Raw genomic sequence first — 26075 nt, 5'->3', positions numbered from 1 at the left:
GCCTGGATAGATATAAATATATATGGCTCATGCATCATCATATCCTTAACTGACATAACCTTCTCATGTTTTGCTCTCTGCCTCTAGGTGCGTCTCACGCTGATGCGTTTCCTTCCGGGTGTATTCATGGACGCCATGCGAGACAACGCTGAGGCAGCTGTTCATATATTTGAGGGAACGCACGAAAACCCTGAGCTCATCTGGAATGACAACTCGAGGGAGAAAGTGTCCACTACTGTTCGGGAGATGATGCTTGAGTATGTGGCATGAGCTCAGTTTAATTTGATGGTTAGCAGTTTGCTAGCAGAATAATCAAAGGTTGAATGCTTACAAGCGTTAAACTTCTCAATCCTTTCCAGGCACTTTAAACAGCAGAAGGATAATCCTGACGTGAACTGGAAAGTAAGTGTGAAAATGAATTGTGGCTGTGAATCAGTATTTGAGCACTGGTTATTATTATTATTCAGTGTGAAAATTAACTTTTGGTCTTTGTGCTCAGTTACCAGAGGACTTCACAGTGGCGTATGGAGCCGGACAGGGCGAGCTCGAAGTTGGCGGAGTCTTCCTGCGTATCTTTATTGCTCAGCCTGGCTGGGTGCTGCGTAAGCCTCGAGAGTTCCTGGTGTCCCTCCTGGAAACTCTGACTGAGCTGCTGGAGAAGAACAACCCCAATGTGAGCTACTCTGCTAAGAAATAAATATGCTAAAAGTACCAAAAAAATCAAACAAACTCGCTTCTTACTGACATCTCTGGTCTCCTGCAGGGTGAAGCCTTGGAGACGGTTACCACTGCAGCAGTTTGTCTGTTCAGCACCCAGGCCCAGCTGGCCGACCAGGTTCCTCCTCTGGGTCACCTCCCTCGCATACTGGCAGCACTCAACCACAAGAACAACGCCGTGCCCAAGAGCTCCATCCGCCTCATCCACGTGCTGTCAGACAATGAGGTAAGAAACTACAATGTTAAGTTCCTAATGGGATTTAATTGTCTCTAATAGGATCTTTCTATAGTTGTATTTCTTAGCTGAGGGCTACTGTAAACACAAGATTACAGAAAGCCCAGGATTGTCTTAACCCTCTGAACCCCAAATAATACACCATTTATCAGAATCAGAAGAATTGTTGGATTTTCATCTTTCGGTGCTCAAGTACTGATTTATAGCCACATTAATCCTTGAAGTGATGTTCCTTCTGAAGCTTGAAATCAGGATATTTCATCAAAATCACTTTATTGTACGTGTCTTCTTAGAAAATTTACTAAAAATGTAAAGTAGGCAAAAAAATTGTTTGTAGAAATGGAGAGACTAGACAGATTTTCAATTTCCTGATGTTTCCTGAGCCAGACGTATCTAGCAGCAGTTCTACTGAGGAAACTGACCAAATCTGAGCTTAAAACTGTGAAAATTTCCCAAAATAAACCATTTCCTGTTTTAAAAAAAAGAGTTAAATTCTGCCTTCCTTGGCACAATCAAGCAATTAATGAATCATCTGTAAGAAATAGTAAAATGACAAAAATTCAGTGACTTTTCAGCTGAATTGCGGGCTGTGTTTCAACAGAGATGTATGATATGTGTAGAAATATTTAGAAAATAAATAATTAGCATTGTCAACTTTATTTTTTTATGATTAATGGCATTAGAATAGAATAGAAAGCCTTTATTGTCATTGTATAACAAGTATACAATGAGCTGTGTCATACTGCAATGAAAACATTTTTTTAGTCTTTTGCGCATCCAGTCATAGTTGTGCTGTTTCCGTAGAGATGCAGAACTCTATATTGCAGTGAAAAAACATGAGCCCACAGTAAGTAAAAATATGACGAGAGTAATAAAAAGATACTACAACATCAGTAGGTTAAATTAAGAATACACGCTTCATAATCAGATCCTAGTTGTAACATCCTGTGACTGTGAATGGCTCATTTAGATTTTTTCATCTTCTTTCAACATGATATTAACTAAAGCTGGCTTGTTTTGTGCAGCTGTGTGTGCGTTCCATGGCCTCTCTGGAGACTATCGGCCCTCTGATGGCCGGGATGAAAGTTCGGGCAGACATGGCTGGATTGGCTTGTGAAGCTCTCAACCGCATGTTCCAGAAGGAGCAGACTGACCTCGTCGCTCAGGTAAACTGCTACCATTGCGGTTTTATTTTTTCCAGCTATGTTTGATGTGACTTTGAAGGGTCTTTTTACCGCTAATGTACTTAACAGGCTCTGAGAGTGGAGCTAGTTCCATACCTCCTGAAGTTACTGGAAGGAATCGGCCTGGAGACATTGGACAACCCTGCAGCTACTAAGGCCCAGATAGTTAAAGCTCTGAAGTCCATGACTCGCAGTCTGCAGTATGGAGAGCAGGTGAGATGGAATATCAGCATCACTGACTGACTACTACACTTGTCTGTTAGCTTGTAAAATAACTGATCAAAGGACCTTGTGGTTGTTTGAAATTCTTTGGCGATCGTTGCTTTGCAGGTGAATGAAATTCTAGCAAAGTCTTCAGTGTGGAGTGCCTTCAAAGACCAGAAACACGACCTTTTCATCTCAGAGTCTCAGACTGCAGGCTACCTGACAGGTGAAGCATCTATGCGTTCAAACTGCTAATTAACATTTATTAACAAGCAAAACTGTTCACATATTTTCTGTGAGTGTTCAGAAGGTAAGTTTTCAGCGCTTTTCTCTGAGCTGTTGATGAATCTTAATGCTTTGCTCTACCCTAAAGAACACCTTGTGGCTGACTCCTCACTTGTGCTTAAACCCAGCAACCCTTTTTTTCTGTCCTGTAACTTCCTGGCTCTGCTCTTCCCTTCCTCTTTTGTCGTCCACGTTTCCTCCTCAGGGGTATCCACTCCTTCTCTCCTGGCCGCCAGCAGCCCACTGCGAGGTGGGCTCTAGACTCCTGAGCTGGGCCCTCACAGCCCTCCTCTCTCTTGCTCTGATGCAGGTAGACTTTGACCTCGCTCCTACTGCCATTCCTTCCCTCTTTACCTCCATCCTGGTTCCACGTGCCATTTTCCATTCCCACCTCTTCACCTCACAGTGCTGAAAATGGCAGCGTACCATCATCACACCTGTCTACCAAATCTGTCTCATTCTTCACATGAACTGCCCTTAAAAGTTGACAATTAAATGAAATGTTTATTTATTTAGCCAGTGTTAGGAGAAAATAGTGACCTTACAAGACCACTCAGCAGAAAGCAAATCAGTGAATGAACCAAAAACTAAACTTATTTCCAAGCTTTTTTGTAATAAAAAAGAGTAAGTTCTTAATGAATGTTATTGTGAAATTGTAGGGTTAGGGTTAATGTTATATTTGCTGATATATATAAATCAGATGAGTTGTATATACTTTTGTATTCATCTAAGGTTAATTTTGACATAAAAAGTTACATCTACATAAATAAGAAAAATTAAGTGACTGATTTTGTTTCATCTATATTAGATGTCTGATTTTCTACTCAGTTAGGTCAATGTAGAAAGAAAAAAAAGTCCTTTGTGCAAAATGACAGTTGTAATTATATAAATCCTGAAAAAATTTCTTTATTTGTTCTACAAAATTAAAAAAATTAATCAACAAGAATAATATTTCTCCAAATGCCTACAATTGTTGCAAATACTGTAAAAATAAATGTTCCGCCGATGTACATGCTATAAATAATTTACGATTTACATTTTTAATGTTTTTTGAGGCTTGTCTCCTCTCTGTTTTGTGTAAACTCAGCCTGCAATTCAGCTAAATAGTCCCAAAATTTTTGTCACGTAATTGTTGCTCACAGCCAAGTCACGACTAGCTTCTCAGTTGAGCCAAGGACTGCAGATTTTTATTTTTTTTAATTTTTTTACAGAATCTAGTTAATAAAAATGGTTTATTTTTGGCAAAATTTCATATGAGAATAAAATGATTTGAACAAAATATCACAATTTTAAGCCTAGATTTGGTTATTTTTTCCAGTAGAACTGCTGCCAGATGTGACGATCTCTGATAAATGGTGAAATTTTGATGGTTATTGTTATTTATTTAATCTTTTTACATAACATAATATGCCTTTGAAAAGTCATGGCAGGTTTTGGGTTTCAGAAGATTTAATCACAAATCATTCCTTTACATCATATTTGAACAAAATCATACCCTTCAGTCAAACGTACAACATCTGGAATTACATATTTGCAGTGTTTCGGTGTAGGAATCACCCCTCCATACATAGAGTAGTTGATGTCTTAGTTTAGTGCATCATTTTAGCTCACCACTAGAACTCCAACTACCCCTGTCAGTCACATCTGGACTCTTATCTTACCTGTCTTCCTGTCACCTGCAGGTCCAGGAGTAGCAGGTTACCTTACAGCAGGAGCTGGCACCACGGTAATGCCCAACGTCCCACCCCCTGTGGACAACGACATTGGAGACCAAGGCTGAAGGACACACACACAGTCACGCTCAGGCACTCGGGCTGCCCTGCAGCTTCACAGCCGCGGCTCAGAGATGGACTGTTCGGCTCCCTGATGAGGAACGAAGAGCATAAAAAAAACAAAACAAAAACACAAACTAATGGGAGAGAGAGCGGGCCGTCATTGACCGTCACCAAAACCTCTGCGACACCTCCTGCAGTATCACTCCTCTCCCCCTTCCAAATGGCACTCAAGTCTTCAGAAACACTTTCTTTTAACAGATGACCACATTTCTTTTGTTTTTGCTCCTTTTCTTGTTCCTTCCAATGACAGAACAAAAGAGTTTACTTTTTGTATGAATATATTTTTTACTCTAGATTTTTTTTTCTTGGAAAAAAAACGTGGGAAGACCAAGGCTTCTTATTGGTAAATTCTCTTTTCTCCTTTATCTTAATCCTCTCTGCCAGATTCCGATTGGCTCTCCTTAACCCTGCCTAACTGAGGGTATTCGGCCTTGTTTGTGACACATCTGTGCACAGGACCTATCCACCTTCTGCATAACCTTGTCGTTTACTAGTCTATATAATGGATTCTCTTCAGGAAAATGGAAAAAAAAAACATTGGAATTGAGAAAATGGGTGTGTATGATTTCTCTTCCCGGTTTCTCTACAAGAGAAATGTCACTTAAACTCTCAGTCTGAGGGTTGCTGACCTGTCGTCTGGTTCGGTCAGTTCCGTCAAGAATGACACAGATCTGTTCTCCAAGCGTCCAGCCTATTCTTCCTCTGGTCCTATTCATATTTCCTTCTGCTCTCTCTTTGAAGAGTGCCCTTTTCTGCCTCATATTTTTAAAAGTAATTCTCCCTCCCCAGAATGCAAAAAGCACTAGAATATTTATAAGTGAATAATAACCACCGGAAATGAGCTTCTGCTGACATGACGAATGACGTTGACTCTGATTATGAATCTTATGTGAAAGACTAGTGCAATTTGTGAAATGTTCAATGTAATATTACGTATATAAACTTTCTATATTGAATGTACATTAAAAAAATAAATCAGTCACACTTGTACATAAAATTTTAAGAATAAAAGGGAACTCACAGTGTTGTTCTTTTGCTTTTACATTTGTTTGTTGCTCACTCGTGTTGAGAAGTAGGAATGAAAATGATGTTAAAGGCGCCACAACAGAGTGACGTAATTATAAAGTATTGGTGTTTTTAATGCAAAGCAAAGTAAGGACACATTTGCCACTCATGTAAAACTGAACACACAATTGTGATTTTTGTGGAAATTTAAGGGAGTTACTGTATTAAAATGTTGCTGAACTTTTAAATAGGGGAATTTTAGTTTGTATTTGTAGAATCAGTATTTAAATGTCACCACTTTTAGAATAAGGATTTGTTAAATCTGGCTGCTGTAACAAGCAAATTTCCCCTGTTCGGTATCAATGAAGTTTATTTTCTTTGTAATATTTACACAGCAAAACAGATGTAATTTTCTAAGTGTTGGGGAAAAGAAGTAATACTTTTAGACACTTGTTTGCATTGTGGACATGTGGAGATGCCTGCCCTCAGTGTTTTAGTGACAGCGCTGCGATTTTTCCAGAATTAAACATAAGCAGCCTTAATACCTCATACTTAAAGCAAAATTTAGTTCTTCAGTTTAGTCAGAGGGTTACTTAGAAAATTAAGCAGACATTGCCATTTGCACAGAGTAGCTTGTGTATTAGTGTCCCTTTGGAGCACAACAGTTCTAAAGCAGTCTCCCTTAAAATGCCTCTTAATCCATTGCTAGATAGACTTCCAGTACATGGTGCAAATATTTTGAATTATTCTCTGATATCAATTCACCTATTCTCTCAAATGAATGTCCATAGCAAGATTACTGTAAAACAATGCATCTTTACTAGGTGCTGTGGTGGGCTTGGAGAGATTTTACCAGGTTCCTGTTACAAATAGGATGCTCCTCACAATCCACATTTTTTAGTTGTCTTCTAATATTTGCAGAATTATGACAAAAGTCCTTCAGCAAATGTTTAAGAACTCTAAGTCTGGATAGCTCTGGATCTGGATCTGGATGAAAAGGTCTTTCCTTGCAAGTCTGGGATGATTTACTTCATATTTAAGTAAAATATGATAATGAAGAATTTAAATTCAGATGTGATTTCTTAAAAATAAAACTAAGTGATGCAAACGTAGGTTCCTGTAATGCAGTATCCTCATCTGAACATGTCATGGTGTAGTATTTGTAGGCTACTTAAATATGAATATGAATATGAATATGAATATGAATATACTTAGATTTATTTAATTCTGCTTATGTTTTCACATAAGCGTATACTTATATTATTTTTAGTTCATCGATGCACTTTATAATATCGTTGATGTGAATGATGCCTGCTGCGGAACTTTTTAATGGTCGCTCCGACTCTACCCGGTCAGATTGAATGTAGCACCGGAGCCTACGACACAGGGCGCGAACAATATCAACAAAGAGTACATTTCAATTTCGCTAAACAACTGTGATTAAATTATCATAAAATGTACATTAATTTATGCTATATTGGAAGGACTAGTGACGGTTCGTTTAAAACAATATGAATATTAATGGTGTTAGAAGAATTTTAAAGCTCTAACTTAAGTTTTGTACCATTTTGAACGTTGGCTAGCCGGTTAACGTGAAGAAGTTGCGTTCACGTTTGCGCAGCATTTGTCAGAAATTGAGAGCAACGCTAGATGAACTTGTATTTCGAAGAAATTTTTGTTGGTGGTCGTTACTAACATTAAACTAGTTCCTTATGATTAGTTAGAATTTATACTGATTGCTGTTCGTCTACAGAAGCTACCTTTAAATCTACTGACAGTCTGAGTGGATCAATAGAAGGTAAGCTAACCTTTCAGTTCAGCTTACATTAGCGCATGACTATACAGAACAGGCTAATGCTACTTCTGTGTATAACGTTATCCCAACCTATAACTAGTTTGGTATTAGTTGCTTTACTTAGAGATCTAATCGTAGCATATTCTCTGGAAGTGATCATTTCTGTCAGCTCGGATGCTACTGCTAAGGCTAGCCAGAGCTATTATAACTACTGTCGTGTCTTTTCACTGGTCATAATGCAGATTCACCATGTCCAAAGGAGACAAGGAAAGTTTTATTGTGAAGTTTGTTGAAAGTAAAGGACTGAAAACAGAGTATGCTGTCAAAGCTTATGAGGTAAAGTCCACTACCTGGCCCAATCTCTCTGTTGAAATTAACGTTTTTTTCTTCACTGTGTCTTTGTTTGTGCTTGATGATTATGTTTGTCTCGTGTTTATACAGGCCATTTTGGAGCTACAATCTGAAAAGTACTTGAAAAGAATTGAAGAAGATGAGGTTTTACGGATGGACCAGAAGGACAAGTCTGTGTTTGTGTTCAGCAGCTTCACCACTCCAGCCTTTCTGCACTGCAAGAAGGTCTCACTCTATATGAAACATACGGTGAATTTCACAGCAACTGGAGATTAACTCTCATGTTTGTCACTCTTTCTTATTTGTCGTACAGCTTGGCTGCAGGATGGTGAGTCCGCTGGTGGTGTTGTACTGTCTGCAGCACCAACACTGTGTCCCCAAAGCAGAGAAACCTGTCTATAACATGGCCATGGCAGACATCACGATTTCCTGCACGAGCCTGGACAAAGCTACAAGGGTTGGTTTACTACTTGTGATGCAGAATGTTGCTCTCTTACTCAAAGTAGTATGTAGCACTCTGATCATTCCCTAATACAGTCTGTATTGATATATGAACAGCAACAAAACTAAACCTACAGAATTTTCTTCATCGGAAAATTACTTACTAAATATTTTGAATATGGGACGACAGCTTCTCCTTTGATCTGTAAAGCAAATCTTCATCAAATGATCAAATTACCAGCTAAGAGGCTGCCTGTGTGTTACATGTAGTAGGCCTTACTATGAAATCTTTTCTTTTTCTTGAATGGTGTTGTCTTAGACTGGACAGTAATGTGTTAATGTACTGCACTATATGTACTAAACTTGTATGTTTCATGCTGTCTGTTGTAGACAGTCAGACTTAATCATAAAGAGTCTGGCTGTGAATTTCTCTTTGGAGATTAATAAAGTATCTATCTATCTATCTATTTACTGTTTGGCAAGCCTCAAGCTTCAACTGTTTAATGAATATACCTGTAGTCTTTGCTCAGACAGACATTTTGAAACATGTGAACATCAATGCTCAGTGTAAATGGGATCAGCTGTAAATGAAATCTTCTATATAGGGGTTAATGAATCATAGTCAGCAAAATAGCTGCGCGAAAGTGTTAATATGTATGCATTTCTGACTTTACAGGCAGAGGTGATGGATCTGGTGCAGCTCATGGGTGGACGAGTCTATCTTGATCTGAATATGTCTGTCACACACCTGATTGCAGGTGAGGTGGGCAGCAAAAAATACCTGGTAGCTGCAAGCCTGGGTAAACCCATCCTGCTGCCCTCATGGGTGAAAGCCTGCTGGGAGAAATCACAGGATAGGTAAGTAGTTTAACTATGTGTGTAAGACCAATAATTGGTGTTAAAAGTACATCATTTTACATCTAGGTTGCTAAGGAATAAAAGTTTTGATAATAGAAAAATGTACCCAGACTTATCTTTTCTTTGCCATTCAAATAAATTCAAATTTTAAAAGATTTACTGACACTCACCAATCAATATCAGAAGCTATTACAGCCTGTGGTCAGAATGGTTTTTATGACTATTTCAGTGTCTGTTTTAAAAGTAAATCTTTTTCCTCCTTTTTTCAGTCTTTTCAGGTACACAGACCTGCCCATGGAGGACTATCTGTGCCCTGTGCTGCGTGGCTGTACTGTTTGTGTGACAGGCCTCTCCAGCGCAGAGCGCAAAGACGTGCAGCGGCTCTGTGAGCAGCACGGAGGCAGCTACACTGGCCAGCTCAAAATGAATGAGTGCACACACCTCATTGTTAGTGAACCAACAGGTGAGTCACCAGGACACTGGTAATGTTTTTACAAATGAATACCACTCAAAGTCAGTGATAGAAAAGTGTTACAGCTTAAAAACAGTGAAAATTGTGCAGAATATGATAACTTCATAAAGCATCACACTGTCTAGAAATGAAAAAAATAAGTTCTATCTGTATTCTTCAGTGCGATGGTATCATTGGTATCAGTATTGTTCTGAGTACTGTTATTTTGTTGCAGGTCAAAAGTACGAGTGTGCTCGGAAATGGAATGTGTATTGTGTGTCTCTGCACTGGCTCTTTGACAGCATAGAGAAAGGCTTCTGTCAAGATGAGAGCAGGTACACTGTGGAGCACAATGCGTCAAAAACCACTCGACCACACACTTCTACCCCAACGGGCACCAGCAAGAAAGAGGGTGAGCCACAGACTGATAGTGCATCTGTTGTTCACTAGCTTTAAAATGTTAGCTTTGTCCTTCATGGTGAGATGGAGGTTGACAACAACACTGTGTCCCTTATAAAGCCTCTCTTAGTGTTTCTCTCTAATATGTGTTTTTCATGTCTAGAAGGCCCATCTATTTTGGGCTTGAGCCACATTTCTGTCAGTGCCAGCATGACGATAAACGACACAGCCGTCACCAATGGCACCATCAGTCGTCTGGAAACTCCAGATCCCATCGACAGTCTGGATGTCACCGTGTGCCCAGCTGATGATGTACTGGATGGCTGTAAGGTAAAGAGGTGGCCTGCACTTTTCTTGTGATATAGAATGAAGGACTAGCAGTTTGTTAATTCTGTAAATGATAAACTTGAGGTTTTATTTGTCATTTGCTAAATGTTGCGCAGTTATATCTATGCGGCCTGCCGGGGAAGAAACTGGAGAAGCTGCGCCGTCTTGTGAATGCTGCAGGAGGTTTGCGCTTCAACCAGCCCAGTGAGGAACTCACTCATGTAGTCATGGGTGACCTTGACCAGGACCTCAAGAATTTTCTCTTCAAAGCGACTCATAGGTCAGAACTGCAGCGATTAATACTTATAGCCCCGTCATTTATAGCATAGGTTAAAGATGTGGGCTGTTTTGACCTCATAAACACTATATACATTTGGCTGAAATACACAAAAATATGTATAGTATGAAGAATACAACAGATAGAATTTTCTGTTTAATGTGATAGAACTGCTAGAAGTGAGTATATGTCTGTAGATAAAAATATAAATATCGTCTAGCTAGTTGTAAGAAGTAAGATGGCTGAAGGAAATTAAATTTATAAGAGTAACCTTACACTGACTTCAGTTCTGTTCCACTTCAAGTTCAGAATATATTCTTACATTATCCTTAATGCAAAAATGTTTAATATTTTATGCACTCACATCAAAGTAAAGTATATAGAAGTTTGTGAAATAAGCTGAAATGAAAAAGAGAATGCAAGGTGAGATGTGGGTAGTACTGTTTGGTTATTTCTTATATATATATATATATATATATATTGGATGATTAATGTTCGTAATCTTATTTCTCCTACTTTCCAGACCCCATGTAGTAACAGTGCAGTGGCTGCTGGACAGTTTCTCCAAAGGCAGTTTACTCCCAGAAACGGGTTACCTCCACCCCGACTGTCTGCCTCCTGCTCTACCTGCTGTATCTGTTCCAGCCCATCACACTCCTGACTCCCGGCTCTCAGCTGGTCCGTCTGTAGCCAGCCCCAGCACTCCACGGCAAAAGAGAGCAGAAGAAGATCTGCTTTCACAGTACATGAATGACGACCCGACAGTGGGTCAGTATCTGTTGCTGGGAGATTTACTGGGCGTTCACAACACATTCTAAGTCTGATGGATATATCTGTAGCAAAATTTAGACTGATATTCATTTCATATGCTGCAGCTGAAACTGTTCTTTTGTCTTCCAGTTGATATGCCACCAGCAGAGACCAGCAGCAGGAAGTCCTTCAGTACAGCTGCAGAGCCTCAGCCTGAGCCCTGGGGGCCAAACCACACCAGAGGACCAGAGCCAAACTCAACCCTGCAGGAAGCCAGCGAGGCAGGACTGTTTTTCGGGAAATGTTTTCTTTTTGTGGGCTTTGGCGCCGAGGCCGAGTCGCAGCTCTCTATGCTGGTGACAGAGCATGGAGGCAGGGTGCTGATGGGCCGTACACGGGTTGTGGCTGACTATGCAGTGGTGCCGCTGTTGGGCTGCTCAGTGGAGGCCACAGTGGACGAGGTGGTCACTGATACCTGGCTGGTAAGATCACAAACGGGCTTTATCCTTCTGACCTGTGTAGAAAAAGGATCACACTGGAAGCAAACCTACCTCATGTCTCATCAAGAAGCAACAACAAATACATTTACCTGCCCTGAAATGCACATTTACTCCCAGTTTTGCATGTTGTAGCAGTGTCTTCTGTTGATGGCATTTGCTGTTTTTGATTTGCAGGCCATGTGTGTGGAGAAGGAGTGTATTCTACAACTGTCCTCCAACCCCTTATTCACCCCTGTTGCTGTGATGGATGGACATTTTCCTCTGAAAGATTGCGTTCTCTCAGTCAGCCAGTTCACCGGAGCAGAGAGGGAGTCTTTAGTGGAGCTGGCCAAACACCTTGGAGCCAAGTATGACCACCTGCTTACTGTTTAGAAATTAATGTGGTGGTATAATTTGATCCACGAGTCGAGGTTTATGCCTTGTTAGTTTCATTAACTGCTGCAGTTTAATGAAAATTCATATTTAAGTGGCTAGAAATATAATATAGTTACCCCAGTGGTATCAGGATTATTATTATTCATGCATAGGTACTGTAAAAGCAGTTCTTTTCTGTCATACATACGTTTCTCTAGCTATACGCGCTCTTGGTCAGTGGGGTGTTACCACTGTTAAATAAATAACGACAGAGTACAGCATCAGTTCACTCTCTCTGCTGCGTACCTTTTCCCCTCATGTTGGCTGCAGCCTATTGTGAGCTGTGGGTCTTAATCCTAATCTTTTTTCTGTCCCCACTGCAGTGTCCAGGATTACTTTGTGCGCCTGGCCAACCAGAAGAAAGGCATGCTGGCCAGCACTCATCTGGTGCTGCACAGCCCTGAGGGCACAAAGTACCAAGCAGCCAAGAAGTGGAAACTTCCTGCTGTTACCATGTACTGGATACTAGAATCAGCTCGAACCGGCCAGAGGGCAGCAGAGGAGAGATTTCTAGTTGACCTGCCACCCTCACCAGGTTAGATGCCTGTCTGTGGTACATTTGTGTTTGGAAATGCATCTCGTAGCTGTTACTACAACAGTAATCGTAGAACAATACATTGTGTCTTTGAATGTTTTACCCTTTAGAATCTGTAGTTCTGCAGCCGTGGTTACACTAAACTAGTCAGCTCAAAAAGCAGTTTTGCGACTCTGCATTTTTGCGTCGTGTTGTAAGAAGCTAGCTGCAGCAGCATGTAAGTGGTGTGTATGCACAACAGAAAGCTTCTCTGCAAACAAAAATAGAGATTTATTCTCTGTATGTTTTTCACATGAGGTATGCACGGCCCTTTCACTCAGAAATGTGTCAAAATCTTTCTGAGATATGCTACCAGTATACAGCAAACAGGGCTTCCACGTTGGGCTTTCGATCCCTCTGTCTGTGTTTGTTTTGACAGTACCAGCTGGTGGTTTCTTAGTAACTTTATCATTATATAATTTACTGTTGTCTGTGGATATGTACTTGCCACAATCCCAAAATCCCTTCTGCCTGTGACTCATACAGCCTTCGACTATGTTTGCTGCAGGTGTAGCTGGTAAAAAGACGCCTTCTGTGGCACATCAGCTGAGCAAACATTACCCAAATGTTATGTATTTAATGTAGCTAAACTGTTACCACTCTGATTTATAAGTGATCCTGAATTAAACCTTATTGTAGAGCTTCACTAAAGTAAACTGTATTTATAGGGCCAATCTGAGTGATCCCACTGAATCTACACTTTTTCAATGTTGCTCTTCCACAGAGAGAGATGAAGAGAGTTTTGTCGGCGGTTCCCAGAAACCAACCATGCCTCCACCTGCTTGTTCCTCTCCAGACATCCCCATCTTGGGTGTCCAGAGCGGTAAAGCCGTCACCCCACTGGATTTAGGTCGCTTTCAGAGCAAAGTCTTCCACTCTGTGTTGGATGAGATGAAGCCTAAAGAAGACACCCGCACCCCTAAACAAAACCAGGATGGCGGAAGAAGGAACCAGCTTCAGAAGGAGTCCTCTCTGCAGCTGGACACGCCGTCACGTTTCCTCAGCAGAGACCAGCTCTTCAGACCCTCCTTCAATGTCAAGGTCTGGACTCAATGAGTAGATTTTACTCAGACTTATAGCAAAAAATGGCCACTGACGTAATTAACGGTAGTGAATATGCATGCTTCGTTTACTTAGGATGCACTGGGAGCTTTGGAAACTCCAGCTGGGAGATCGAAACCAGGAGAGAAAGTGGAGACGCCTCTAACTGATGTCATCAACCGGAACCTGAACGTGGCTTTAGCCAACAGCTCTCGCAATGCCTCCGAAATGCAAGAAGTCTCTGCTAGTCCACAGCTTACAAAGACAGCTGAGAAGGAGGTAAACAATAATAGAAATATACAGCTGTGTCACAGACTCGTGGCTACAAAGCCACACGACATCCAAAAATGTCATTACATTTAGCTGTATGTAAGTCTTTGATTGATGTGTCTGAGAGGTGAAATTATTTAATATGTTCGCACAACCATTACGCTATTAAAAGATATATAATTTGTGTGTACTATATCACTTGAGATCCATATAAACAAAACTATCGCCGTTTTTGTATGTGAGGTTCCAGAAAAAGAAGCTGGTCCCCTGGTTGGTGTTGTGGTCTGTGTTGGAAAGAAACTGAGCAAAATGCAGAGTGAGCTGAATGCCATCGCTGCTTCTCTCGGAGCTGACTTCAGGTATTCGCCACATTTTTTGCAAACATCACTAAAAGAGTAGGCTCACCTTTTCCTTTTTAAAGCATTCACACATATTGGTTATTGATTGCCATCATTGTTCCTGCTGCAATTAAATCCATCCTGTAAGCATCTTCTAAAGTTTGTCTTTTTCAGCACCATTTTCCCTCTTTGTGTTTCTGTCGTTGTGACCTGACTCGACCATCTTTCCCTCTGCGTGGAGGTACAAAGCGAATTCATGCTGTGTTTTTTGCATTCATCATGCTAAAAATACAATAGTTTCCCTGACTCAGACTGCCGAGGCTTTACATCTGTTTTAGCCTAAGGTATTTTTGCAGAGGACTGTGCTTATTGCTCCCTATTAATTACCCTGAAAGGAGGAACCTCTTTACAGCGCATAAGGGACACAGCAGGACCGTTGTGAGAACACCAGGAAAATATGAAGCTGTCCGTTTGTTTTTATGAATACAATATGAATACAGATATCACAAATGTCTCTTTCTCCACTTGTTTTTAGGTGGGCTTGTGATGATACGGTGACACACTACATCTACCAGGGTCGTGTGGGGGACAACACCCGGGAATACCGAGGAGTGAAGGAGAGAGGGCTGCATGTGGTGTCCCAGTACTGGCTGCAGGCTGTACGTATCCCAGTAGTATAAATCAAACCCAAGCTTAAGGCAAGGCATGAAACATTAAACTGATTGTAAGTGCAATAGAGTTTTAGATTGATTACTAAGTTGTCTGTTATATGGGTTGCACATCTGCTGCTTGTAGTATTGTAAAAAGCAAAAACATGTCCGTCTATTCTCTTAAATCAAGAGTGGGCTGGAGCCTATCTCTGTATGTAGTGGGCAGAAAGCTGGAAATGCTGCAGCGATGAAACCAATCTGTCAATTGTCCAACTGATAATTAATATACAAAAATGCACATTCATGCTCAGTTCACTTGGGCTGCTTTCCTTCAATCTGAGGACATAAACCGATCCATAAAAGAAATCTATAAAAGGATTAACGCCAGGATTTAAGCCCGATGCTTCCTTCTAAGCCACCATGAAACCCTCACTAAGATTTAGGCAAAATATTTTGTTTAACTTGCTTAAATAAGCTTTTAAAGAAATTATGTCTTTAAGAAGATACATAATCATGTAAAAACGCACTTTAATTTGTGATCTCATTCTGTATTCTCTCAGCACTTCTCATCCGGGAGAAATAATTATCATCCCCTCAACAAAGCTGAATAGCAAATGAAAAACTGCTTTGATATGTTAATTTTCGAGACACATTTCTGTTTCAATTATGTTTCCCATCATAACTGTTTTATTCAGTTAGTTCTTGTGAATACATTTCTGTGTATAGATGTGCACTCTGTGTTTTAACAAGCCGTCCTTGTCGACCTGTGCAGTGTGCTGAGGAGCAGAGACACGTCCCAGAGTCGCTGTATCCCTTCACCTACAACCCCAAGATGAGCCTGAACCTGAGCCAGCTCCCCAGCAACTCTCAGAGGTCTCCACCTTTAACACGAACACAAGTCAGGGATGCCACTGAAGCAAAGGCCGATAAGGTGAGTATAAGGATAGAATTTCACCCCTGTGTGTCTGAGAATCAACAGTATTGGTTGTTTGTATTCTCTAACAAATGACCTCTCATTAATTATGCCTCTTTCACCATTTGATTATCTACCTCTCAGTCTGAGCACAATGCCACGGTTGAAGCTGCAGCCCCTCGACGTGTAAGTGACGGAAGCACAGATCAAGATGAAATGAACGATTCCGCAGAAAAAAGCGGTGGGTGTCTTTTTCCCGCTGTTAGTAGACTTATGTTCATACTTGGTAACATGTCTTTTATGAACACAGTTCATTTGGCTCAATTCGTTTTTTCCAGATATTTCAGAGACTCTACAAATGAGAGAGAACCTCCAAAGGCAGCTGCAGGAGATCATGTCAGCCACCAAACTGACGACAGGGAGGCGAACCTCAGTCAGACTCTCCCGGATGGGATCAGGAGGGGCCGACTCGAGCCCCAGCACACCCGACGGCAGCAGAGTCGGACGCAGCAATAACAGACGAACTCTAGAAGCTCTGAGGTATGGAAGTTGCTACCTTTTTGTAGAAAATATAGAAGTGTCAAATTAGAATATCTGGAAGCTGGCAACACTTTGGGGAATAGTGCAGTGACATAAAATATTTACAATGGTGATTTTATTCATTTTAAACCAGAGGCATGTCAAAAATATGTAATGCAACCTTTTTTTCAGACAGCCTGTTACAGTTTCAGTGTGTGTGATAAAGCAGTGAGACAGTATCTAACGCAGAGTAACCACCTAACCTCCAAGGAGTAGCTAGAGAATCTCTTTACTGACACCAAAGAACTGCTTAATACTATAATTTTACTTGATGTATCTAAGTGTTGATGACTTGGTGTTGACAGCAGCGAGGGATGGCTTGGAAAAAGCACGAGGTTGGCTTTCTAATGCCAGGTTTAGAATGCAGGAGAGTGCTGAGTTCAATGCTGGGTTCAGTTCCCGCTCATGGGCCTTTACTGCATGTCTACCCCCCACTCTTCTCTCTCCTTCCCTGTCTCCACTGCACCTATCGAATAAAGACGAAAAAGGCCAAAAATATAGCTTTAAAAAAAGAAGAATGCAGAAGTTTTCTGATTTATGCTCATTTTACCACTCCAAATCAGAGAGAGAATCTCCTCTGAGCTGACGTTCAATCTGCATTATTTGATACAGATTTAGACCCAGCACTCCCAAACTGCCTACAGTCTCTTTGGGCCACTCAAATATAAATTGGAATGGTATACAATTGTCACACTAGTGCTCAAAACACTCAATGCTGTTGCCAAGCAGTTTTAAATATTTTGGCCCTTGAGGTTCATGTTCGCTACAGATATTAAAACTGCTCGCTAAAATCTCACATTCAGTTCTCATTAAAGTATAGACAAACCATGCTGACTGCATCTTTCCGGTCGTTTTCTCCTCCAGACTTGTTTACCCGTCTGCTATTATCTCTTTCTTACTGCGAAGTATTAATAATGTGACTGTCTTTTTTTGTTTGAATCTGTTTTCCCGTGAGATCAGGTGAGGTGGTGCACTGCTGCTGATTGCTCACTCTTGCACGATAATCTTTATATCCTGTAGTGTGTGATGAGTCGTAGTTTTACATTTCTTTACTCTGTGCATGTCTGAGATTAGCAAGAAGACGTATGATGCAACCTGAATTCAAAATGTGCGTTTTAAAACTCCTGCAGTCTGAGCATGGCATCGGTTATATCACAGTATAGTCTGCAAACCTCAGCTTTAGTGTGTTTAAGAACTTTTGCAGACCTTTTATTAAAAAGGAATTAGTTTTGGGGTTTCATGCACCGGACTGTTCGGCCATGATTCCAGAGTGACCAGAGAAGCTGCTATGGACATGAACACGGAGCCATCTCAGAGTGAACAGATAGTTTGGGACGATCCGACAGCCAGAGAGGAGAGGGCCAAGCTGGCAGATAATCTACAGTGGCCTGGAAGTCCTTCACAACACTCGGAGCCCTTCGCACCCCCACCTCCCCCCACTGCAGAGAACGGACCACAGTTTAGGGACTCGATGACTGACTCGGAGCTGGTCGAGATGGGTAAGAGATCGGGAGGCAGTTGCACCTGTCTTTACTCAGCCTGGATTTAATTTTACATGTGACTAAATTAAAACTAGTTTCAGCACATAAACGGGTTCTCGTGTGGGGAATAGTTTAAATCTTCTTCCAGGTGCAGTTATTATAGCGTAAGCAAACCAACTGATGAAAGTAGCATTAAAATCTTCATCTGTAAGATATTTAGAGTGTGTGGTTAGACATTTGACCAAAATTCAGTTGAATAATGCTGCAAACGGGAAAAATTTACTTAACATTTTTCCAAAAAATTTCACAATTTATCTAAAATTACAAACTATGACGCCTATAACATCTAACTAGATTACTAAAATAACATTTGTTAGATTACAATGCCACAATAATTTACCTCTATATTTAAAGTATATGAATATTACTAAGTCTAAAACAGGTGCACCAGTTAAGCAGCCCTGCAGTTAGCTTCCTAAAGGCTGTAATGTTATGTTTCTGTTGAAGCTGTTTTCAAGAGGGAGGTGTTGGCGTTTGCGGTATTTTTGCCTTGTGATATTACAGCTTTCTGAAGCTTCACTGATGTACTGTTTCCATGTTCAATTGTTTTTGATTCATAGCAATTTATTTACGTATCGCTGAAGTCTTGAGTCTTTTAGTTGTACTGCTCAGTTTGGCAAATCGCTAGTTTGAATCTCTCTAATAGTCACCAAGAAGTGAGAAAGGAGTAAACACATACAGCAACTATAGTAATGGATTTACAAGTAGATGGTGCAACAGAGAAACATTACTTCTACTGTAGCCTGTTTGGTTTTATGATCATTTCACGATAATCTTTCGGTTCTTTCACAGCTGCTTGCGATGTCATTGATCAGCACATGGGTCAGAGGGTCCTGACGCCTCCATCAGAAGAGCCAGAAAATGATATTCCCACTCCTAAAGCTCCTAGCATCGCCTTTCCTCTCGCCAACCCCCCAGTAGCACCAGAGCCACTAGTAAGGCTTCATATTTATATTATCAATATGAAGTATTAATGCAAATCAAACTGTACCGCAATATCTGTTGTAGCCAGTTTAGACTGACTGATGCAAACAGCTGTATACACACCCTGGAGCAGTAAAATAACAACTATGGCTTATATTTGTAGTGTGTGGTACACCATCTACATATGCCATCTCTTTCAAACAAACTGCTGGTGCTAACGAAGTTATTTCTCTCAGGAGGAGAGAAAGGAAGAGAAGCAGCCACCCAGATTTCAGCTGTCCTCCCTCAGCCCTCAGGAGCGCATTGATTACAGTCACCTCATAGAGGAGCTCGGTGAGTCTCTCACCTAATTAGGCATCGAACAATGTTTCATCACGCTGCAGAACAAAAGGCAACACATCACAGGCCTGAAGTCAGAGGAGCTAATCCCTGATGACTAAAACTGAGGATCTGCCTCCAGAATCGGGGAAGATTTCCTCCAGCAGAATGTTTCTTCTGACAAAAATGTTCAGAGCTTTGTTGCAACACGTGTGTCAGCTTTTGATTGTGAAATGCAAATGCATAATTTATAAATGGGACAGGTTCATTTTTGTTTACATCTGCTACAAAATTACAATAATGTAGCATTTTTATGTCATACATTATCAGACTTTTTTAGCCATAACCCCAGTAGAGGTCCAGCATATCTTATGTGTAATTTCTGACTCTTACTGTTTGGGACTGTAGGTGGTATCGTCTTGGACAAGCAGTCTTTCGACCCCAGCTGCTCCCACATCATCGTAGGGACGCCCTTGCGTAACGAGAAATATCTAGCAGCGATGGCGGCCGGCAAATGGATCCTGCACCGATCGTACCTGGAGGCCTGTCGCTCAGTTAGTCGCTTCATTCAGGTCAGAATCTGAATAATCGTGTGTGTGTGTGTGTGTGTGTGTGTGTGTGTGTGTGTGTGTGTGTGTGTGTGTGTGTGTGTGTGTGTGTGTGTGTGTGTGTGTGTGTGTGTGTGTGTGTGTGTGTGTGTGTGTGTGTGTGTGTGTGTGTGTGTGTGTGTGTGTGTGTGTGTGTGTGTGTGTGTGTGTGTGTGTGTGTGTGTGTGTGTGTGTGTGTGTGTGTGTGTGTGTGTGTGTGTGTGTGTGTGTGTGTGTGTGTGTGTGTGTGTGTGTGCTTGTTTCTGCTATACCGGTGGGGACTTTGACCTGACTATTTGCTATAAAGGTGGGGACCTAAAATGAGGTCCCCACGGGTGGCAACACCGTTTTCTTGGCCATATTGTTGTTAATAAAAAATGTAAAAGTGCAAAAACGTTTGTTTAGGGTTAGGCATTGATTTGGTGATGGTTAGGGTATGGGTTATATGAATGGGAGTCAATGGTAAGTCCCCACCGGTATAGAAAAACAAACGTGTGTGTGTCTGTGTGTCTCTTCAGGTTGCATAAAATCTGAAGGTTGTAACTTTGTCTGTACTTTATTTTTTACAGAAGAAATACAAAATCTGTATTAATAGTTAGCCACATGTTTAGCATATATTAGCACAAAGAGCTTTTTCAGTTTAGTACTAAAGGCTTTGGGTTTTCTGAAGGAGTTAGTTCTGTTTTCAAAACGGTTACCTTTTTGAACAAAGAAATAACTTCTTTAGAATACCAGTTGTTAACCTTGAGTTAGAATACATAATTTTGCACTGTGATATGTCAGGCAGCTGAATTAAAGACTTTAAGTAAACATTCTTGAAAACACAAACACCAAATTTGAACACATGCTCTCTTTATTACATGAGGCAAATCAAATATAAATGGGGATTAATGTTGATCAATCTAAGCTTTCCATGGGTGTACAGTGTTTCTATAATCGCGTTGGCAGTGTCGTTCTATTTTGAAAAATGCTTATGCAGATATCAAAACGGCCCGAAATTACAGAATTTGTTTGAATTTGTTTTGCCATTGAATGATATAATTTCGGGCACTCTATAAATCATTTTATCAAAAGAAACTAGGAACTTTATATTCCGTTGAAATAATTTGTCTCGTTCGGTATAACGGGTTTTGTCGTGCCTCAATGTTTTAACGGGAGCCATTTTTGCAGTCACTGTCAATTCGTATCGCTGTGGACAACAAAACAGTAAGCAAACTCAGTAAAGGAAGCGAGATCGATGCCTACACTACGTTGCTCACTTTATTTTGTTGACATGCGATAGTTTTGATACTTAATTTGACATGTCTGTGATACACACCTGCTTTTAGCCCCGAAAAACGAAACCATGGAGCGCTGCCGCTTCTTGTCCGTAATGGGGATGTGCCTTGCTGTCTTGTTGCAGTTCTGTCTTGTTGATTTCAGCGGTGAATATACCGGACTTATGTGTCAATGCTTTCTAATATTTAGCATTACTTTTTTTTCTTTTGGCGCGGACCAGTGAGGCGGCAATGTCAGCAAAATTGTAATGAGGCGGTGGCCTATACCAGCGAGGCGGCCCGCCTGGTCGGTCATATAGGAGGGGAAACACTGTCTCATGTTGCAGCAGGATAATGCACGGCTCCATGTTGCAAGGATCTGTACACAATTCTTGGAGGCTGAAAATGTCCCAGTTCTTGCATGGCCAGCATATTCACTGGACATGTCACCCATTGAGCATGTTTGGGATGCTCTGGATCGGCGTATACGACAGCGTGTACCAGTTCCCGCCAATATCCAGCAACTTCACACAGCCATCGAAGAGGAGTGGACCCCCCCCATAAAAAAACTGCCCCTTTCAGAGTGTCCTTTTATTGTGGGCAGTCTAAGGCACACCTGTGCACTAATCATGGTGTCTAATCAGCATCTTGATATGGCACACCTGTGAGGTGGGATGGATTATCTCAGCAAAGGAGAAGTGCTCACTGTCACAGATTTAGACAGATTTGGGAACAATATTTGAGAGAAATGGTGATATTGTGTATGTGGAAAAAGCTTTAGATCTTTGAGTTCATCTCATAAAAAAATGGGAGCAAAAACAAAAGTGTTGAATTTCTATATTGTTTGAGTGTATCTCTGTTTCTGTTTGTGATCCAGGAGGATGAGTATGAGTGGGGCAGCAGCTCCATCCTGGATGCGTTACCCTCCATCACTTCCCAACAGAAGAGACTGGCCTTAGCAGCCATGCGCTGGAGGAAAGCCCTGCAGAGGCGCTCTGAACATGAGGTGCATACAGGATCATACACACTGTTAACACCAGGGCTCAGTATCAGTTACTCTCTTTGAAGTTGAAGCATTTATTTTCCATAAACAACCGTTTATATTTTCCAGGGAGCCTTCAGTGGATGGACAGTCATGCTGAACATTGACCAGAGCAGAGAATCAGGCTTCAGGCGGTTGCTGCAGTCTGGCGGGGCGAAGGTTTGTCAGTGCTTTTCCTTTACGAACCGCAAACTACCTTATCTAGTTTTTACTGACAAGATAAGACATTTTTGTTCCTTTTTGAGGGAAAAGTGCTGTGACAGCATCTTATAAAATCGTCTCAATAGAGAAACTGTCCGCGGAAAATGAAGAGTCATTCTTTTATGCCTTTTCCAGAGCAAGTCTTGGTTAGTTTAATGGTAAAGTGACATTTATCTGCTGATATTGGAGTGTATAGTGATTTAGCAACTCAGATTTTGATGTGTGTCATCTTGTAAGCAGTTTATGTAGCAGAAGATGTCCTAAACAATAATCTTACTATTATAATATTGTGAGGGGTATTCTGCTTATGAAATCGGGCCTCTGCTTTTTGTACATGAAGGCTAATTAATGAATAGTTTCATTAAACTGAAGTCAATTCATTGATTTTTAAATATATTTTAAATAACAAATGTTTAACCCTCTGATTCTTAAGCAATCTCTGGCCACATTTGTACTCACTGTGTTATCATTTTTCACTGTGATATAAAATCCTGCACCTCTATGGGGAAAAATACAACCTCAGCTAGAAGTAGAGAAAACTTCAGTATCTTCAGTATCTTCAGTGCAGGATGGTGCAGCTCTAGTGTCAGAAAATCAGTAAAACAAAGCGAAAGTTGAATATTTTTGTGAAATTGTACTGCATGTTTCCACAAGTTCCCAACAAGCGTTTCCAATACTAGTAAACAAAATAAAATGGTGACTGTACATACTCCAGATACCTGTAGTTGCCTCCTGTCTGCGGTGTGTAAACACCGCCTGCAGTTCAGCCCAAAGGTGTCTGAGTTTTTGTTGGTCAGAGCCGAGTCACTCATAGCTTCTCAGTTATGTCGAGTGTGGATCTGTTGTTTTGCAAAATCTGGTGGAAATGGTTTATTTTTGGTGAATATTTAAAAGAAGCCATGTAGACTAAACCGATTTCATTGAAATATCATGTTGTTTAACACAGATTTGGGTAATTTCAGGAACAGAATGACATATAATAGATGAATAACTGACAGAAATTTGACAGTTCTTTCAGTTTTCACTTTTTTGGGTCTGAATCTTGTAATCTTAGTGATATTTAACATGGTGGTTAAATAAAGTCAAAACTGTCAGTATTTTATGCAAATGAACTTGAAATTTAATATTATGATTATGAAACTACATTATTATATGCTACACTAAAGCACCTACTAATTTCAAAGTTAAGATTGAAACCTTGCACACTGTTTTGTAATATAAAACACTGTGGGAATCCATATAGCAACTGGCAATAAAACTGTGTTTGATTTCACACACAAAAGCCATAAAAAGCAGCCAGTGAGACCAAAGAAATGAAATTTGAGCTAAGCGAGCAGGCAAGATTCTTTTAAAGAAAATCAACTGCGACACACATCAAAAGGTTCTTACAACATCATATTGAAGTGAACAGAACCAATTTGTTTGGTAGTTTCTTTTCTTCTGCTTTGTTTTCCACAACAGATGATCACAGTCCATACTTGTTACTTGTGATCTCTCTGCAGGTCCTGCCCGGTCCCTCTCCATCCTCATACAAGGAGACCACACATCTGTTTGCAGACTTCAGCCGGCTAAAACCTGGAGACTTCAGAGTCGACGTATCAGAGGCCAAATCACAGGGAGTCACATGCTTGAAGCCAGAGTACATCGCAGACTACCTAATGCAGGTTTGCACAGCTCTTCATACAGAATGTCACCTACTGTTGAATAACCCTGAACTAAAACGCAAATGGTCTCCTTTTTTTTGACTTGAAATAAAAAAAAAAAAATATCCATATTCTAATGTTATGAGGAGGAGGAGTTAAGTTTAACACAAAATGTTTTTAAGCTGTTTAAGTGGTGATAAAGTCTTGACCATCGAGTTAATCAGCATCCAGGTCAGGTGTGGCTTTAAAGGACAGTTATCAGATTGTGTTCCCAGCACACAGACACTCCTTTATTTGAAAGACGTGATGCTACAGATGACAAGAGAAAGACGAGAACTTCCTGCTGGATGCTGGTATGTCAGTTAGGGCTGTAGTCAGACCAGGCGTAAACTAACCGTGACGTCTCCCGTTGGTTTCAACGCCGAGAAAATGAAGCCCGGATTTTGCTACTTCCTGATCGCCGTTTTGGATTTTTTGGAGCCAGTGACGTAAAAAGCGTCATCAAACAGGCTGGACCGGAGAGCAACTAGAGGCAGGATTGGCTGAGGACTTTCTTATCCCGCCCACATTTTACCGCAGAGGCTTCTGTTGCTGTCTATCAAGTATAGCCACGCCCCCTGGCTCAAATGGTTGGATGTATTCATTATTGATGTGTTATTTCTGCTCTATAAATATTCTCACTCTCATTCTGTTGTTTCATGACATCAAATAAGCTTCACTACTGTTCCAAAGTTTGAGATCACTCAGACAATTTCATGTTTTCCAAGAAAACTCACACTTTATTCATGTGCTAACATAACTGCACGAGGGTTTTCTAATCATCAATGAGCCTTTCAACACCATTAGCTAACACAATGTAGCATTAGAACACAGGAGTGATGGTTACTGGAAATGTTCCTCTGTACCCTTATGGAGATATTCCATTAAAAATCAGCCGTTTCCAGCTAAAGTAATCATTTACCACATAAGCAACTGTACTTCTAATTAATTTAAACTTATCTTTATTGAAAAACACTGCTTTTTTTCAAAATGAAGGACATTTCTAAGTGACCCCAAACTTTTGAATGATAGTAAATGTGTTGCAACAATAACTATTTATTATCCTTATGTGTGAATGTATAGAAATGAGTAAAATAGTACATTCCTTCTTCTTTATATTTTTGCTCAGTATCTATTCTTACTATTATAAAGCAGTTTTAATGTTGACTTGATAAGACACTTGAATTTTTAAGCGAGCTCCACATATCTCAGAATTGAAATAACATTATCTTGAAAGAATTGACTCCCCCGATATGACAAATCTCATGCCAGACTCCTCACTAGCTGACACTGCTTTGTTGTCATTCCTCCAGGAGCCAACTCCACCCATTGAGCTGTACTACCTGGCTGCTGAAGCTCCGTCAGACGAAGCTCCAGGGACTCCGTCACGTAAGCGTAAAGCAGCAGCAGACACGTCCAGGCTGAAAAAGAGCCGCCTGCACTGAAACGCAGCCCTTAAACGTCCACCACCATAATCCTCAACCCTGTGAAAATGAATGTAAATAAGAATTTTTAATGTCATGTATGAAAATAAAATAAATGTAACACCTGCTTAGTAATTCTGCATTTTTCATACAATGGACTGCAGTACCTGCTGCTGCTGCTGCCTGCATTGGGAGGCTGGAGTCGTGATGGATGACTTGATGAAGGTCTGCAGAAAATGTTGAGTCACGTTTTGTAATTGGATGCACTGATGGCACATGGCCTATAGAGGGCAGTCCATTATCACTGTGTGCCTCAGGCTTGTTTTCACAGATGATTTCTCAGCAACAAAATGTAAATGTGAGTCTTAATTGTGCTTATTTATTTCTTACATATTTAATAACTTTACCTAATGTTCTAGTATGACTCATATGTACACTTTATTAAAACAGAAAATATGTTATTGCTTCAATTTTACTCTCTTAAGTGACTTTGAGCCTCTGCATTCCTTATGATTTATTATTTCTCATCTCCTCTTGTATAACCCAGTAACTAGAAGTCAAAGATTCATCCAGTGGCTTATGAAATTTGCTTTCTCTCTTAATCTTTGGTTAAACATTCCTGCTGTTTCCTCCTCATCCCTTGATCTCCCCATGCAGCACTCTGCAGGTTTTATTTACCTGATTGCAGCTCTTGGGTCCAGCGATGT

At 40.6% G+C, this 26075-nt stretch overlaps 2 protein-coding genes across 7 annotated transcripts in view; both read left to right on the top strand.

Annotated features, from left to right (window-relative positions):
• The window catches only part of LOC110954716 (dnaJ homolog subfamily C member 13), a 34882-nt gene extending 29395 nt beyond the window's left edge, over window positions 1-5487 (top strand). For 2 of the 3 annotated variants that reach the window (XM_022199382.2, XM_051940392.1), the window contains 8 exons: window positions 88-257; window positions 360-402; window positions 500-673; window positions 764-943; window positions 1978-2118; window positions 2206-2349; window positions 2467-2566; window positions 4308-5487. In XM_022199382.2, coding sequence (XP_022055074.2) covers window positions 88-257; window positions 360-402; window positions 500-673; window positions 764-943; window positions 1978-2118; window positions 2206-2349; window positions 2467-2566; window positions 4308-4405 — 1050 coding nt within the window. In that variant the 3' untranslated portion in view covers window positions 4406-5487. Of the gene's footprint in view, window positions 1-87; window positions 258-359; window positions 403-499; window positions 674-763; window positions 944-1977; window positions 2119-2205; window positions 2350-2466; window positions 2567-2830; window positions 2936-4307 lie in introns of all 3 variants that reach the window. The other variant, XM_051940393.1, reaches the window with a different exon arrangement.
• Window positions 5488-6822: 1335 nt separating this feature from the next.
• topbp1 (DNA topoisomerase II binding protein 1) lies at window positions 6823-25838 on the top strand. 4 transcript variants are annotated; one of them, XM_022199380.2, is made up of 28 exons: window positions 6823-7263; window positions 7503-7596; window positions 7702-7836; window positions 7925-8068; window positions 8729-8910; window positions 9180-9373; window positions 9597-9773; window positions 9927-10090; window positions 10204-10367; window positions 10888-11132; window positions 11265-11596; window positions 11789-11961; window positions 12352-12563; window positions 13327-13643; window positions 13740-13922; window positions 14157-14272; window positions 14787-14910; window positions 15674-15832; window positions 15959-16055; window positions 16153-16354; window positions 17663-17892; window positions 18727-18869; window positions 19095-19191; window positions 19585-19748; window positions 21897-22025; window positions 22131-22220; window positions 23765-23926; window positions 25258-25838. In XM_022199380.2, exons 2-28 carry the CDS (start codon window positions 7510-7512, stop codon window positions 25387-25389), a joined length of 4554 nt encoding a protein of 1517 aa, XP_022055072.2. In that variant the 5' UTR covers window positions 6823-7263; window positions 7503-7509; the 3' UTR covers window positions 25390-25838. The 4 variants fall into 4 exon arrangements, with proteins under 4 accessions (XP_022055072.2, XP_051796426.1, XP_022055070.2 ...); XM_051940466.1 differs by having other exon boundaries at window positions 9924-10090; window positions 19098-19191; XM_022199378.2 differs by having other exon boundaries at window positions 9924-10090.
• The last annotated feature ends 237 nt before the right edge of the window (window positions 25839-26075 follow it).

This window comes from Acanthochromis polyacanthus, chromosome 20 (genome assembly GCF_021347895.1).
Source record: "Acanthochromis polyacanthus isolate Apoly-LR-REF ecotype Palm Island chromosome 20, KAUST_Apoly_ChrSc, whole genome shotgun sequence".
Lineage (NCBI taxonomy): Eukaryota > Metazoa > Chordata > Actinopteri > Pomacentridae > Acanthochromis > Acanthochromis polyacanthus.
Note: the sequence above shows the minus strand (reverse complement) of the source record. Positions and strands in the feature narration are given on the sequence as shown.

Excerpts from the sequence above, each read along its gene's own strand:
- topbp1 (XM_022199378.2), top strand. The coding sequence starts at position 7,510 with ATGTCCAAAGGAGACAAGGAAAGTTTTATTGTGAAGTTTGTTGAAAGT. Across the intron at positions 8,911-9,179 it reads TGGGAGAAATCACAGGATAG|TCTTTTCAGGTACACAGACC; the intron begins GTAAGTAGTTTA and ends TCCTTTTTTCAG. Across the intron at positions 14,273-14,786 it reads TCTCTCGGAGCTGACTTCAG|GTGGGCTTGTGATGATACGG; the intron begins GTATTCGCCACA and ends ACTTGTTTTTAG.